This window comes from Diachasmimorpha longicaudata, chromosome 13 (genome assembly GCF_034640455.1).
Source record: "Diachasmimorpha longicaudata isolate KC_UGA_2023 chromosome 13, iyDiaLong2, whole genome shotgun sequence".
Classification (NCBI taxonomy): Eukaryota; Metazoa; Arthropoda; class Insecta; order Hymenoptera; family Braconidae; genus Diachasmimorpha; species Diachasmimorpha longicaudata.
In genome coordinates this window covers 1,998,957-2,013,538 of record NC_087237.1, presented here as the reverse complement: position 1 = coordinate 2,013,538, position 14,582 = coordinate 1,998,957, and the positions used below count along the sequence as shown (strand labels likewise).

Here is a 14,582-nt window from a genome sequence, read left to right as displayed (position 1 = left end):
AAACCAAACCGATGTAGTCATCGGTTGGATTGCGAAACTCGTTCGCGCGCGCACACGTCGCGTCCCACGCGAAATGAAATCCCGCCAAAGCGAGTTCTGGAATACCATTACATATGTATATGTGCACATTTTAACAAAGACACATCAGCATTATGCATCAGAATAAAAAATTAAAAAAAAAAACACCAGAAATAATGAGCCAAGACGTGGAGATTTTCAAAGGGACTCGGGAGAGAATGGCTAATACATGAATTTTCAAGAATAAAAAAAACTCACTCCAAAAATAATGCACTGTATCCATCCAAGTCGCAAGTGAGTTGGGCTTTTCTCCGCGTCTCGGTAGTTGGATGCCACGTTTAAAACGGTAACTCGAAGAGGCAAAAGCGCGCGCGTTCCTCAGGCCTCAGTATCTTCGAATGTTGATAAAATAACAACCTAAATCCCTCCAGTTCTCCCCCGGTTTTTTCTTTTATTCACAAAAACAAACCAATGGAAGAATAAAACCCACCGTTTGATCTTTGCACAGCACGTGAAAGAAATTTTCCCTCAATCGAGTGGAATCACACTGATAAAATTCCCTCAAAATAATCTCCCGCGATTCACTCGCGAATAATAATGTCCCCGCGGTGTCCGCAGGTGTCCGTTCGGACGTTCATCAGCCCTCGTTCATTAAATAACCCCCGAGAAATACAATCATCACAGCTCGAAGACCACAGTGTTCACGTATCAACAATGAAAATCACCACAGCAGTAATAAATTTTCACACCGGAAAAACTGAGTCACTGGTCAACGAAATTCAAAAATCACAATGAAAACTAAAAACTGTATTAATCCAGCTATAATTCGAGGAAATAGCCTTCGTAAAAACAAATAAATATCACACTGTCGACCGTCGGCAAGCGGTACCACCCCGATGGTGATACTGGACACACGAGTTTTCGCAACAACACCACGAGTTTTGATGCCTCCTCACACTGATTGCCGGTAGACAGACGCTTCAGCTTGACATTATTCCCTCTCACTCCTACATCAGATCTACGCTCATTTCCTATTTTTCATTCACCTCTCTCCGTTATTTATTTCATTTATTTGTTCAAACTTTATTAGTCTCCCACCTCCGTAGCCGTTACCATTCGTGATTTTATATGCCCTTTCTCTGTTAACCAAGTTGTAGTTAAACTCCACATACACCCGCTCTTGCCCACCACTCGTACACAACTGTCTCTCTCCCTCCCCACCCCGTTGGCATTCAGCTGTACGTACAGTTGATTCTCTACCCCTCCCCTACTCACTGTTTTTATCAGTGTGGGTTATACCTTCGCCTGTTGGTGTCTCACTCCAGGCGCTCACGGCAGCGGGCCGCCGCTTTTCCACCACGCCGTCGGATCAATAATTCACCATATATTATCACCAAGTAGCGTACCGTGCAGTGATAGAGATGCACGAGTTCCCGGTGTCGTTACTCCTCCTCCTCCTCCTTCTCCACCCCCCCTCTTCCCTTCTCATCACAACGGACAATTAATTAATATATAAATTGTCCAAATCGTGGAGAACATTCATCGTGAGCGGGAATAAAAAATAGCGATCATATCTTCTGCCAGTAGAGTAGGTAAAGAGGGGCGGGAAGGGTAGGGGGAGGAAGGAGCAGGAGGAGGAGGAGGGGGGGAGGGAGAGTACGTCGACGCGACGGCGAACGCTCAAGTGCCGGCTGGCGCTTGCCCTCGACCAACACTTTCGTCGTATTTGAGAGTTGGTTGAGTCGCGCAGGGCCAACCCACGGGGTTTACGGGCAACAAGCACACGGGATCAACGGTGTAGGGGCCAACCTCACTCAAGCATCACGCACAGCTACCACCAACGTACGAGGGATCATCCTCTGATCGGAGGTTTTTTTTTTAATACCTCCGAAATATCACTCTCACGACTGCAGATGATACAGAGGAAGGGAAAGGGGGGGAGGGAAGAACAATGGATTTTCAAGGGACTGGGCTGAAGCTCAGGGGGAGAGAGAGAGAGAGAGTGAGAGGGAGAGAGAGGATGAATTTATAAATAAAGATGACAAACATAGGTGGAATCACATTACCGCTGATTATTCCACACCACACATGCACAATTCACTCACCCCCTCTCTCTCTCTCTCTCTGGTCGCCGATGAATTCAATCTCACAGGTTAAAAATTCAGGGTATTTACGGTATCAGTGGATTTAAGTTGATTTACTCACCAGAGGTCGATCGATTATTGTTTAACAACAGCTGATTCGACACAGAACAGTATCAGTCACTGGATTATTAAAAATCACACTGCATTTCGTATACGTTCACGGTAAATACGAGAGGAGTTACACTGTTTTTGGTATGCCAGGAATGGCACAAAGAATCTAGACAACGCACACGCCTGCTGCGCAGCCGGTCTGCGCACACGCTGACACCGAGCGGCCGCGGGAGAAACCAGAAACCGAGACTTACCGAGTCACTACGGCACTAGCCGATCACATCCCCCAACGCACCTTTTTCCCCTCACAACTACGGTATCATTTTCCCCCACTATTGTGACAGTGGTACGCGTACCACGTGATCCACCGTCACTCTCTTCTCCCACTCGGGGGTCTTTCGGTTTTATGTGTTGAACAGATAGCCCCTCACCGCTCCCTTCCTCCCCCCCCCCCCACACTATAACTGGTTTTTGTCAACACGGAGACTACGGTCAGTTGGAAGTCATGCACATGGGGTGGGGGTAGGGGCTGTTGGCTGGCTTGCCAACGCAACTAGGAGGGAAAACCCCTCTCACCATGGCCTCTCTCTTTTCATATGGGTCGCATTTTTTTTTTCCTTCTCTTTGGGCTCTGTAGTTCTCTCGTTTAAGTTTCAAACGAGATGAGGGGGAGGGAGGGGGGGGGGTTGGGGGCACTTGTTGATTTTCATTCGGAAAATCTTTGAGATTTTAGTCACTCGATTTTTTAAACATTTCAGGGATTTTCGTGATATTTTTATTGACATCAAATTCATTTTTACTAGCAACGTGGAGGGAGGGGGGATAAATCAGACGTCGACTGGATTTAAATTTCAGAGATGAATTTTTTTTTGGTGATCAATTAATGAATTCTACTTGTTGATTTTCATGCGGAAAAAATTTGTAATGTTATTGGTGTTCAGATTCTAAGGCTTAATTTGCTTTAAATCCCGGATAATTCGTTGTGCAGGTTAACAATTAAGAGATGATGGTTTTCCTGCTTTGTGGAGGCTACTTTGAATAGTAGTGAATTTCCTTGGTAGAATGATAGCTGAGTAAACAGTAGATCCTCGGCACCTTTTGCAATTTGATTTACGGGGGTTCCTAATTGTCGGAGGGAGCTGTCGAGAAGGGGGATTTCGGCACTTGTGTACTCAATGGATGCCGAGGATGAGTCGGTGGAGAACAGGATAAGTGACCTAGTGAGTCTTTATTCCTGACATTCTGTACCATTTTCCTGCTGGGATGGAAAAACATGGGGGATAATTCTTGGATTTTGGAGGAGCGCTTTTTATGGGGTGTGAGGCCCATGAAAACTACAATATGGTGCAGATTCGTCTGAAAATGCTCAATGATTCGGTGAAAATTCATGGATGACGCCTACTCTTGTTACTACCTGAGAGGACAGTTACACATTATTTCTCTCCGTCTTTATTTTCAGGTCCGTCGACCTTGCTTGCGTGAGGTATTATGTTTTATTGCGGGAATAAACCTACACTTTTTCTCACGGGTATTTTTTATATTATTCTTTCTTAGATAATTAAATAGTTGCCTACCACTCCAGTAGTAATTTGTACGCAGCTGGAGCAATTTTTGGGACTCACTGTGGCTAATGCAAGACCAGTTATTTATTATTCATTATTTATTAATGTTACTTGCTCAACAAGAGAACTATGTCACACCTATAGCAGGGGGATATACAAATCGTTTGTGTAATATTAATGACTTGTGATTGAAGTTGACTTATAGTTTGGATATTAACGTTTACAACAGACAAAATTGGGTTTTAAGATGTACTTAATTTACAGAATTATGGGCAAGGTATATGGAGAGAAATTTCGGAGAAAAATTTCCATCCTAGCACAGGAAAAGAGACGCGTAATTGTAATCAGCAGAGAAAAGTCCGGTGCTGGCACTGAAAATTTTTATTGAGTTAAACGTTATTGAAAAGAGCAAAAACAATATGATTGTATGGATGCCCTTTATAAGTCCATAACAGTGCTATGAGGTTATTGTTTCCTGGAGAGACCGGCTGCGTGGTCTTACGCCGAAAACTCCAGTTTATGTTTATAAAATAATATAAAGAAATCGTTGTTCATTGAAAGAAAGAAACCATGATGACGATGCTTTGATTTTTAAGATTTTTAAGTTCGTTTGTCAGTTCGTCGACTGCTCTCGAAGTTTGAACATATAATCATCCGAAATAAAACTGCGCTTACTTATATCGTTTATTTTTTTCATTAACCTGGCTTCCAATTATTGAAATCTAACAAACGTAAATTTTTCCTCGAATTTCTGTGAAAATTTTCCAGAAAGTTCAACAGTTGCTGAGAAATTTGCATTCATAGCACTAGATATTTTTACAACCGAGAATTTTTATAGAAAATCTCCCTCCATGCATATTAGTGAATTGATTATCTACAAATTTTTTTTGTTTTTTTTTGAAAATTTTTAAACGATCTGGAATATCTAATGGGGGAAATTCCATAATTTTTCCTGAATTAATTACCGGGCGCAGTAAGGTAATTTTGGTAAGAAGTTTGAGGGCTACTTCCCGTGGAGGATGCATTTTCAAGATTGATGAATAGCAACGTCTTGAACGTGACTGGCCAATACGTGCACTTTGTCGGGGGCGCCAGTTCGATGCCTTGGCAATACCTCACCGAGATTTCCTAGCGTGATATTACTTAATTAAAGTTAACGCTCTCCTCTCTACCAAACTACGACGATGGGTTTGCCCTTTGGTGGTTTTCGGTGTTCAGGGTGAAACGTGCGAGAAGCCGGTGTCGTTAGGCTAATTGTCATCCCAATTACTTTTGGGATAAGTCATTTTTGAGCATTTTATTGGGGCCTTTTGAGACTTGCTCCTGCAATTGATTTTTACTATCTCTCATTATTTTGGAAACTCGCTAACGACCAGACATTCACCTGAGTCATAAACCCATTGATTCCTCGACTTTCAAAGATGGTTATCCATTCAACAGCCATTTTTTTTCCTTTTCGAGGTAAATTCAGAGCAGGAGTAGGGCCCAATTTACGTAGATTTGACTTCCACCTGAATAAAATATCTAAAACACAAAAATCCATGAAGACATTGAAAATTTCTGGGGTAAAGTTTTAAGAAAATTGAAATGAACAAATTTTTTTTCATCCTCACCGTCATTTCCCTCATCACCCCCCTCCCCCCCCCATTATGCAATGATCGTTTTAGCATTGAATGCCACCGAGCTGAATTATATATCCAGCGGTGGTATAGCGTGATACCTCCAAGCGAGAATCGCCAGTGTGCAAGTTCATCGACACGAGGCCATGGTGCACCTGACTCCGCCTGACTCTTGCAAGAAATTCGCCGAGTCGCGATAAAACTCTTGGCTCCCACCATTGACTCCTCGGTGTTAAATCCTAGCTCGAGCACTCTCACCTGACGCTGCAGGATGAATTCAATTCGGTTCAATTCATTAAGAAATCGAGAGACTTCATTTTGCTGGAAAAAGAAAGAGCAACAAATTCTCGGGCCGTTGTCGTTTCAAATTTTTGGAACAACCATTCAGCTAAATTGCTCGATTATTTTCCTGGAAATGGCAGGGGGGGTGGCGGAGGGTATCGATTCTAAATACGCGATGCCTTTTAATTGGACTGATCAAGCGCAGCCAGACGACCCATTGATTCGTTTATATTGCAGGCGTTTCTTGTAATTCCACTCGATTCCCTCACTGAAAATCAACTCATTCAAATTAAAAGTAGAAATAAAAATCTCACCCAAGTTTTTTTCACTCATCGATGGGCTCGATTAAATCCACCAGATTGCTATCCATCGTTCCTGAAAGAAAATGGAATAAATCCCCCAATCATCGAGTATATTTTAAAAAACGTACCTTTTCTCGGGCAACAATAAGAGCCCTGGACCGATAATACCGACGTGGTGCAGTGAGGCACGTTCATTGTCCAGCTGCGGTGTCCATACGGGTGATATTGCGGGGGGGCAGGTCCTCATTCTCCCTTTAAATTCGTGATGCCACAACAATGAGCCATGCCAACTCAAGCCCCCACTGCATTGGATTATTGCATCGCTTGGTCAGGGCACGCAAAGGCCTCTGGAGAATGACTGGATTCTCATCAAATCACAAAGTCCGGGTATTTTCGAATAATACGCGCTGGTTTTTAATATAGTTGAACCGTACCACACCCACCGCCGTCGGTAAATAAAACGTAATCATCTGTGGGTACAACGTATTTTCAGGAATTATCGCGATCGATAGAATAGACAATTTGCCGGGTCTATTCGGTGAAGACGACTTACTATTGCTTTACTTGATCTACTGCGCTTAAATTGATGATAAAATCGAAAAACGAAAATTGATGATAAAATGTAAAGGAAGTAAGTATTCACAGTTATAGAATAGAATAGCTTTTGCGAATTCTCAGGTGCAGTAGAAAAAATTTATGTTTTGAAAATATGTGGAGAGTTCGGCCAAATTATTTATTTTTTAAATTAATTTTCCTGTGAGCAGAATAGACTTAGTAGGAAAGTGGTAAAACGAGACAAGTCACTTTGCATTATTAATCAGTTTTTGATGAATATCTCGAAATCTAGGAGAGATGGCCCAATTCTTCTCATGACCTTTTTTGTAGAGCTAATTGAGTACTAGAACAAATGTCATCATAACAATTTTACTATCTCTGTTACATTTGGAAATATCAGTAAAAAACTAGACTCAGAGATGAGTCAATTTCTGTCGCTTTACTGCTGAAATCGAAGAGCAGAAATTGACAAAAAGCAAAATTGTCAAGGTGAGACTGACGGATTAAAGCCCCAAACATGATGGAATGGTACAATATATTTGGTACGAGGATCAGAATAAGAGAGGCCTAATTTAAAAAAAGAGATCTCAAAGGATCTCTCTCACAAATGATGAATGTTGCCAAAACAGGTAAATCTCCAGTTGGGAATAATTTTAATTTAAATATCACGGTAACATGAATTCAGAATAAATTGAGGGAAGAATGAAGAGTAAAAAATTCCATGCGTATTTCACAGCTGAGATTTAACCTCGCGTACTCAGGTATTAAAATATCGGGTTGTCGCCTCTTCTCACAGTAGAGTGCATTCGAAAATTCCTCGTTGTACCTCATAGGAGATAAACAAGAACGTGAATGCTGGAAAGAGGTGTGGGGTGAGTTGGGGGTTGAGGATGAGGTAGAAGTGGAGTGAATTGAAGAGAGGGTGGGGCAACTGGGCTAGGGGGAGTTTGGCTCACGAAGACTGGGTGGAATTGTGGGAGGACTTCACCTGGAATATACCGTCAGGATCGCGGGGGACGCATTCCCATCGAATTCTTTACTCCAGTGGAATTCCACTCCCCCTCACGGTAACTCGGGGAAAAGGAGAAGATATTATTATTCGGGTATTACTTCGCAGATGATATGGTAATACAGTTGGAGAATGTTTCTCTCTCTATTCATTGCGCTGTTGTCGAGACTTCTTCCTCGAGGAAATGTCTCGTTACTCTATTCAGACTCAATCCTGCATATCTTGACATTCTTCTTTCTACTTGGGGATTTTTACGGATCTTTTTTTTTTTTTGAATATTGCTCTCATTGGTTTCCGTTCTTGGAGGATCGACGGCTGTGAGCAGTCGGAAATTCTTCGCGAGACTCAACGAAGCAGTTGGAAATTGAGGGAAATCTTCGGAATGCATTTGGAATTGTTGGACATTTTTGGAAGGTATTTCGGAGCTTCCGGGTTATTTTTTATGGAATTAATCGCTTTTCAACGCTAGAAGATAGTTGGGAAGCTGAGGAAGGAAATAATTTTGGTTCTGATAATTTACCAAGCGGCTATTGAGTGGATAATTTGGTGGAACGAAAATAGGAAAAAATTATTTCATCATTGATCGATTTTCAGCGAAAGAATCAAGCAAATTACTCTTGATTTACACTTTATTATACAACGGTAGAATTGTACAAGCGTAATCAAACATACCGAAAGTCTTTTAAAAGTAATGTGTATGTGTGTGTGTGTTTAAAATTCTTCAATAATCTCAAAATTACTCCAGTCAATTAGAGTAATATTTATGTGCATATAAATTGGCGGTGAAGAATTCAGAACTAATCGAGATATCTTGTTAACTAAAAATTAATTGGTCTTATCAATATCAATGAATCTCCTCACTGAAATCCACCCACTTCTCTGACACGATCATTCATCTCTCAATCACCATAATATGGTTTACCCATGAGCCCCTCATTCTCTCCCAGCTCTCCCCGTTATCGCAGCCTTCATTAAGGTCAACCGAGGGTAATTGCACCCAAGCACATGAAAAAGTGCCGACATCAGTAAAAATAAAAACTAATAAACAAGTCGAGACATTTTGCACAGGGAAAAAAATTGTGACATAACAATAAATCGGCGATAAAATATGAAATTTACTATGTCCTTATTGAACTAATCATTGTCTTTCCTTGGAAGCCAAGCTCATTGGATTATACGTTTACTAACGTTTCATTTTTGAACATTAGAGATGGGCGATATTTAAAAAATCATCAGTTTACGTTTTCTCGTTAATTTCCCGTCTTGTCTAATTACCATTACTCATGGCCATAGTGTAGTAATCAAGGAAATCTAATGGCAAATAAATTTTTATGCTTTTAAATTTTCAATCAATCGAAATTATTAGACAAAAATAATTGGAAATTTCAACGTCGAGGGTAATAATTTGTCGACGACAAATTGATGTTTTAATTAATGTTTAAATAGCGCCCATTCCTGTTTAAGACCACTATTCACCACACAATTGATTATCGAAGACTTTGAATTGTTCATTATTAAGGGTCCAGTACAATTGGACAATTTCCGTAATTTTCGATTCATTGTAAACAGATATGTTTATCACTTTGCCGACCGTACACTTCTATCAATAAATTCTCATCGACGAAAATTCAATCATCGATGACAGCGTAATATTTACCGAAGTCATTTAAATGAAAATCGAAAATAATTTGAGCGTTTGAAGGAAGATCTCAATAAAACAAGATGGGGAACACATAGAATGGCACTTTGACGTGACAATTATTGACAGTACTTTGCCTTTTTTACATTGTGATATACATCCTTGAGATTTAATGCCACACTGAGCCAATTGATAACGACTAGATGCGTGACACTCAAAACTTGGCACGTAATAACACGTCTGTTATCAGTAGTTTGATGATTTTTGTTTTTTCAACATCTGAAATAGCTCTGACATTTTAGTATAATTCGCAGTATTATCGTAAGAGGTATGAAAAATGTTGTTTTTTGTTCCTCAAACGACGAGAAATAAAATAAAAAATAATTTTATATCTTGCGATTTTCCATGAATTCACCCCAGATTTAAAAATGCATCTTCATTTTAAATTTATAGTTGAGAGGAAATTCTACTCGTAGCCCACAACTCTCTCACATGCTTCATGCAAATCCCAATCAACTTAAAATTAATTATCCCTAATTTTTCAATCTGAATATATTATATATCTCTCTACGGTAGGACAGTTAAAATCCTAAGATTGTTACGGAGTATTCTTCCAGAGACATACTAATTATTAAAAATCATACATCGATAATTCGAATATTCGTACACCTCGAGTGTCTTATCAATAAATTCCCAAAAAACAGAAAATACAATAGGTTGTTTTAATGCATGAGCACAAACTTGAGATGGAAAAAAGCTTGTCCATCAAAGTAAATGCAATACGTAATTCATTGAACAATTTTATCATCTAATTGCCAATATCTAAAATTAATTTATCATTCGTGATATCCTAGGGATATTAACAGTTGATAAATTTACAATTTTCTCTTCCAGGAGCTGCGGATAGAAACTAGACTAGACTGTATAAGTAAATCGACTAGATTCTCTCAACTCATACTCACACTGAGAGAAAGGTGAACGTGTTCTCGAACGAGTTTTGTTTGAGCAAAAAAATAAAATACAAGTGGAAAATCACCTGGATTGGAATCGCCTAATTTAAACATACGGAAGTTTTAAACGTTAATCATTGCTATGCTTTCAAAACTGGAATATTTGACGCATGAATTTGAGGAAAAAATACCGTATTCCCCACTTCTAAGAATATTATCATATCATTATCATTTTATTTACAAATTAATTTGTCTTCTCGTAGTAGCATAAAATAGTTAGCAGTTGATATTAGATTTTTTAATAAGACACATCACGAGCAAATAATATCTTCGAAAAATTTATATAATGTTTCAAAACATCGAAACACCTGCACGGGGTTATAAATTATGAGGAATAACTCCTTTCAAAATTGTTAAGAGAAAAAGTAATTTTGTCTCCTATATCATACTATTTATTTAAATTGTATGTAAACTTTTTGGCGCATCAAGAGTGTTTATTCAATCGACCTCTTAAAGTGAAAGGAGAAAAAAAAAGAAAATTTAGAATTTTCGATAGATTACTACGGATGTATTCATTTAGATAAAATGAGTTGAAATAACGTTTTGAAACTACTCAATCCATGTTGTCATAAACATATTGTAATTTTATAGATGCAAACAAGACTTGTTTGAGAATTTTTCCTCTCAGTGTCCTCTGCCCCTCAAAAAATCAACAATTTACAAAATTCATTGAGCTACATTGAAGCACTCCAACGTAGTCACCCACTCTCGAATCTCGACCACTCCGTTGAATACCTATTAATCTAGAGTATTACAACAACGCAAGGCCTTATCACGTGTCATCCGACAAGTGCCCAGTGCCACTGATTCAATCTCAATTAAATTCGTTTAAATCTCTTTGTTACATTCACGGTAGATTGACTGTTGCAATTATTGGCAATAGGCACTTTGAAGATGATGATAAACAACGCAAAGTATTATAAAGTGTTTAATCAACTTTAACCGCAGGTATTCCACAACCTACGACCAGTCGTTCCTTTGGAAAATCGAGAATTACTGTTGCATGAAATCCCATGTTTGCTGATGCTATTATGTATTCGCATAATGAGAACCAACTGAATGCTGCATGTGGAAGAATAATATTGTTATTTAACTTTCAAAGGCATTAGAAAATTAATTAATACGTGATATGAGCAATGGACGCATGATATGAAAATAAAAAAATGACATGTTATCACCGATACGTTGAAGCTTTCATGAATTGTTCGATAAAATTTTGAATATTGTTAATTATTACTAAATAATATTCGTTAAATTTTCAGGGAGCAACAATATGATGATTTTTTTACTAATATTGAATGAAACAAAAGGCTTCGCCAATTCAAAAAATTAAAAAAAATGAATAAAATATGAGTCACTCTCAGCTAATGGTTCTTGTAACGATAACTGAACCCAATGCTTCAGTTATTTTATTCATAAATGAATTACGTAATTTGTAAATTGGACTTACCCAAATCATGACACAGTAATCGATGCTTAAGGAAGAAAATAATCAGTCCAACAGTGCTGACAAGACTGGTGACAAACAGTTTCTCCTTATAATGTAGACTTTGTGCAGTTGGTGTGATCAAGCGTCCCAACTTGACAGCAGCCAACATGTATGTCAGTGAACTGACCATGAAGATGATGAAGATTTTTTCGTGGGCATCTGCAAAGTGATGCAAACTTATTAACTAGACTAGTTGAATAAGCGACAATTTTGTTAGAAGAATGACTTGTTAATTGTCGTTCAGGGCCTCGGGATAAAAATTGTTCATTATAAATTGATTGACTCACAGTAATTCTCGCGATTTGAGATATATGTCACACCGCAAAGTGACGCTATCTCAGCGATGTTGAGCCAAAAACAGAGATTGAGGAGTCTACAGCCCAACACTTTCGTTGGCAAATGCTCCAGTGCTGTGAGGATTTTACGGTAGAATGAGTGATAGACAATTGCAATAACAAGTCTGGGTCCTATGTGGAGGGCTATGCTCACTCGCCAAAGGTATCTTTGGGGCGAGACTCCAGTTATCGCTGATATTGAGGGAAGCACGTTGTAAACCTGAAAGACAGTGCCAGATTATTTTTGGATTATGTAAATGTGCCCTGGAGACGTAAATAAAATTGGCCATCTGATTTCATTTTTCTCAAGCTCCAGAGTGAAAATAAACGAAATAAAAAGAGTGTTAGGATATGAGTGTAACAAATATTGAACTCTAATATTCTGACCTTATCAGTAACTAATTTTATTTACATTTGAAATGCTATTTCATTTTCACTCTCAGAGGATATGTTGAAAATTAGAAAAAAATTGACAGCCACTGCAATATGTCCAAATATCATCCAGCAAAGAGTAACCTTTAGACTGTTATCATATGGGTTTACTCACTCGACAATGTGTCTCATGTATATCATCCTGTTGAAAAATGTATGCAGTAACGAAACAGATTAACAACGTGACGAGTGGTAAACAGGCGGTGGCAATGCACAATTTTCTGAACGATACAGCAAGATGCACAGAGCTCTTGTCATTGCCAGCATCACTGAGCTCCATTGTTTCATTCGAGACTTTATCACTGCTCGACATCATGCAGTATTTATAAACATGTTCTGGATGAACTTAGTCGAATGAAATAAAACTCATTCACAGATATTCTAGGGGTGTGACAATCCTGTCATCACGTGCCAGGCACATTTTTAGTTTCCTGAGAATAAATCTGAAATAGAAAAGAAAAATCGATGAAACGTTAGAAGCAAACAACTCAACTTTTCTATACAGATCGTGCCACAGTGAGTAGAGAGAGAATGAATTGTGAGAGTGCCGAGACCACTTCGAGAGTTGTACTGTTGTTATCATGAGGTAATAAAAGAGTACTCGAATATTCTTTTACTATCATTATCAATTAAAAGGCCCCGATGCTCCAGTAAAAACACTTGATGTCGCAACAACAAAGTCACCACAGTTCGTGTCAAAATGTGTGAATAAAATCCAGAATTGTTGGTATTGATTTTTCAAGAACTATTAATAGACAATAACATTCCAAATAATTTTTTGACTCAGATTTCCCAATTCTTCAAGAAAATAAGTCCCCGCAAAATAATAGTCCCTCGATCCATTGACCCCGTGAACACGGCGAACCCTTGACACTGGAAATTGTCACAAAAGAACTGGTTGAAACAACAGATGCTGTCCCTTAAAAATAAACGTCATCCCCAGCACAACAAATAAACACGTAAACACTTGGGATTCTCAGGCTGAAACACTCGAACGAGAATTATCAGGTAAAGGCACAAAAAAATGATTGATTTTTCTCAATGTTTGAGGGCATGTAACATACCGTCTCTGCAACCCCCATCTGGGTGTCATCGACGCGTTGTGGGGTTTTCTCTGGCTATCACTTGGGTCAATCCCGCGCACATTGGCGCACATGGAGTGCGCACGCACCGGAAAAGGGGAGAAACGAGGATAACACTGTCCGCAGTCACTATATACCTGGTTTTTTCTGTATTCTGTTCTTTCTATATGCATTGATACATCCTCCATGCGCCGTTCAGGAATCATGTGATTCGAGTTAATAGAGCATACCGGTAAGGTAGATTTCTGGTACGATGCAATACCGGTGGAGTGATCATTATTACCAAGAACAATAACAAATTCTTTCATGAAATGGATTTATATAATTTAGGAATTATTGAAGAGGGGGAGGGCGGGGATCATAGTTTTTTTCAACTCCTCTTTCACACGTGTATAGAGGGCAGTTTAAATGATAAATTACTTTAAAATTTGCATTAATAAATCTAAAAGTATTTCTGAACTATCAAAAATTAAAAAATTGAAAGATAGAGTTTGGGAATCAGAAATTATTAGTATTTAAAAAAATTTGAATTGAACTGGCCTTCCTTGTCCGCGCGCCTCTGCTCCGTCGATAATGAGTAATAATCTGCTTTAATGTACTTCAGTTCAGAGCACTGCAAATACTTTAGAATCATTTAAAATAAACCAGCGAGTTACAATCTTTCTTCGATTCTCTTCCCATAATTGAAAAAGTTTCTGAATAATATTTTTTTTCTTTTTATATCTAATCTTTTTATAGATATTATTCACCTTGAAAAAGTAGTTAGAACCGTTTAGCTACGTCTTCGAGCAAGAGTCATTCCTCAAACATGTACTTACCAAAAATGATTAATTTACATTTAATGGGCATCATTTAGACCCAACAAATGAGTTTATTATTCGAACGCCAGGTAATTATTTTATTCACTTTAAAAATTTATTTAGATCAAATGAATATTTACCCACCCGATGAAAATATTCCTAAAATAAAAACCCGAATTAATAATTTCCAAGGAACAATTTAGTGACATCAATGAGATAAATTATTATTCATGAGGGCTTTTCCACCGGTAAT

At 38.6% G+C, this 14,582-nt stretch overlaps 2 protein-coding genes across 9 annotated transcripts in view; both read right to left on the bottom strand.

Moving 5' to 3' along the window:
* Nucleotides 1-2,486, bottom strand: part of LOC135168936 (protein scalloped) — a 118,525-nt gene extending 116,039 nt beyond the window's left edge. For 2 of the 6 annotated variants that reach the window (XM_064133572.1, XM_064133576.1), the window contains exon 1: nt 277-1,228. Coding sequence is in view for 1 of the 6 variants with exons in the window: in XM_064133576.1 (XP_063989646.1) it covers nt 277-301 (25 nt within the window). In the remaining 5 variants the exon portion in view is untranslated. Of the gene's footprint in view, nt 1-276; nt 1,230-2,223 lie in introns of those variants that run through there. The other 4 variants (XM_064133574.1, XM_064133577.1, XM_064133575.1 and 1 more) reach the window with 4 other exon arrangements.
* Nucleotides 2,487-8,153: 5,667 nt separating this feature from the next.
* Nucleotides 8,154-13,744, bottom strand: LOC135168582 (post-GPI attachment to proteins factor 2-like). 3 transcript variants are annotated; one of them, XM_064132926.1, is made up of 5 exons: nt 13,512-13,744; nt 12,563-12,890; nt 11,968-12,235; nt 11,642-11,839; nt 8,154-11,253 (listed from the first exon to the last, which is right to left on the bottom strand). In XM_064132926.1, the coding sequence occupies exons 2-5, from the start codon at nt 12,761-12,763 to the stop codon at nt 11,120-11,122; spliced, it is 801 nt and encodes a 266-aa protein (XP_063988996.1). In that variant the 5' UTR covers nt 12,764-12,890; nt 13,512-13,744; the 3' UTR covers nt 8,154-11,119. The 3 variants fall into 3 exon arrangements, with proteins under 3 accessions (XP_063988996.1, XP_063988997.1, XP_063988998.1); XM_064132927.1 differs by lacking the exon at nt 13,512-13,744 and adding an exon at nt 13,065-13,505; XM_064132928.1 differs by lacking the exon at nt 13,512-13,744 and adding an exon at nt 13,211-13,505.
* Between the last annotated feature and the right edge of the window lie 838 nt (nt 13,745-14,582).

Bases quoted from the DNA above. Each gene is read 5' to 3' on its own strand.
- LOC135168582 (XM_064132926.1), bottom strand. From the start codon at position 12,763: ATGATGTCGAGCAGTGATAAAGTCTCGAATGAAACAATGGAGCTCAGT. The intron at 12,236-12,562 runs GTGAGTAAACCC...ACTGTCTTTCAG, and splicing joins TACATGAGACACATTGTCGA to GTTTACAACGTGCTTCCCTC. The intron at 11,254-11,641 runs GTAAGTCCAATT...TTCCACATGCAG, and splicing joins ATTACTGTGTCATGATTTGG to CATTCAGTTGGTTCTCATTA.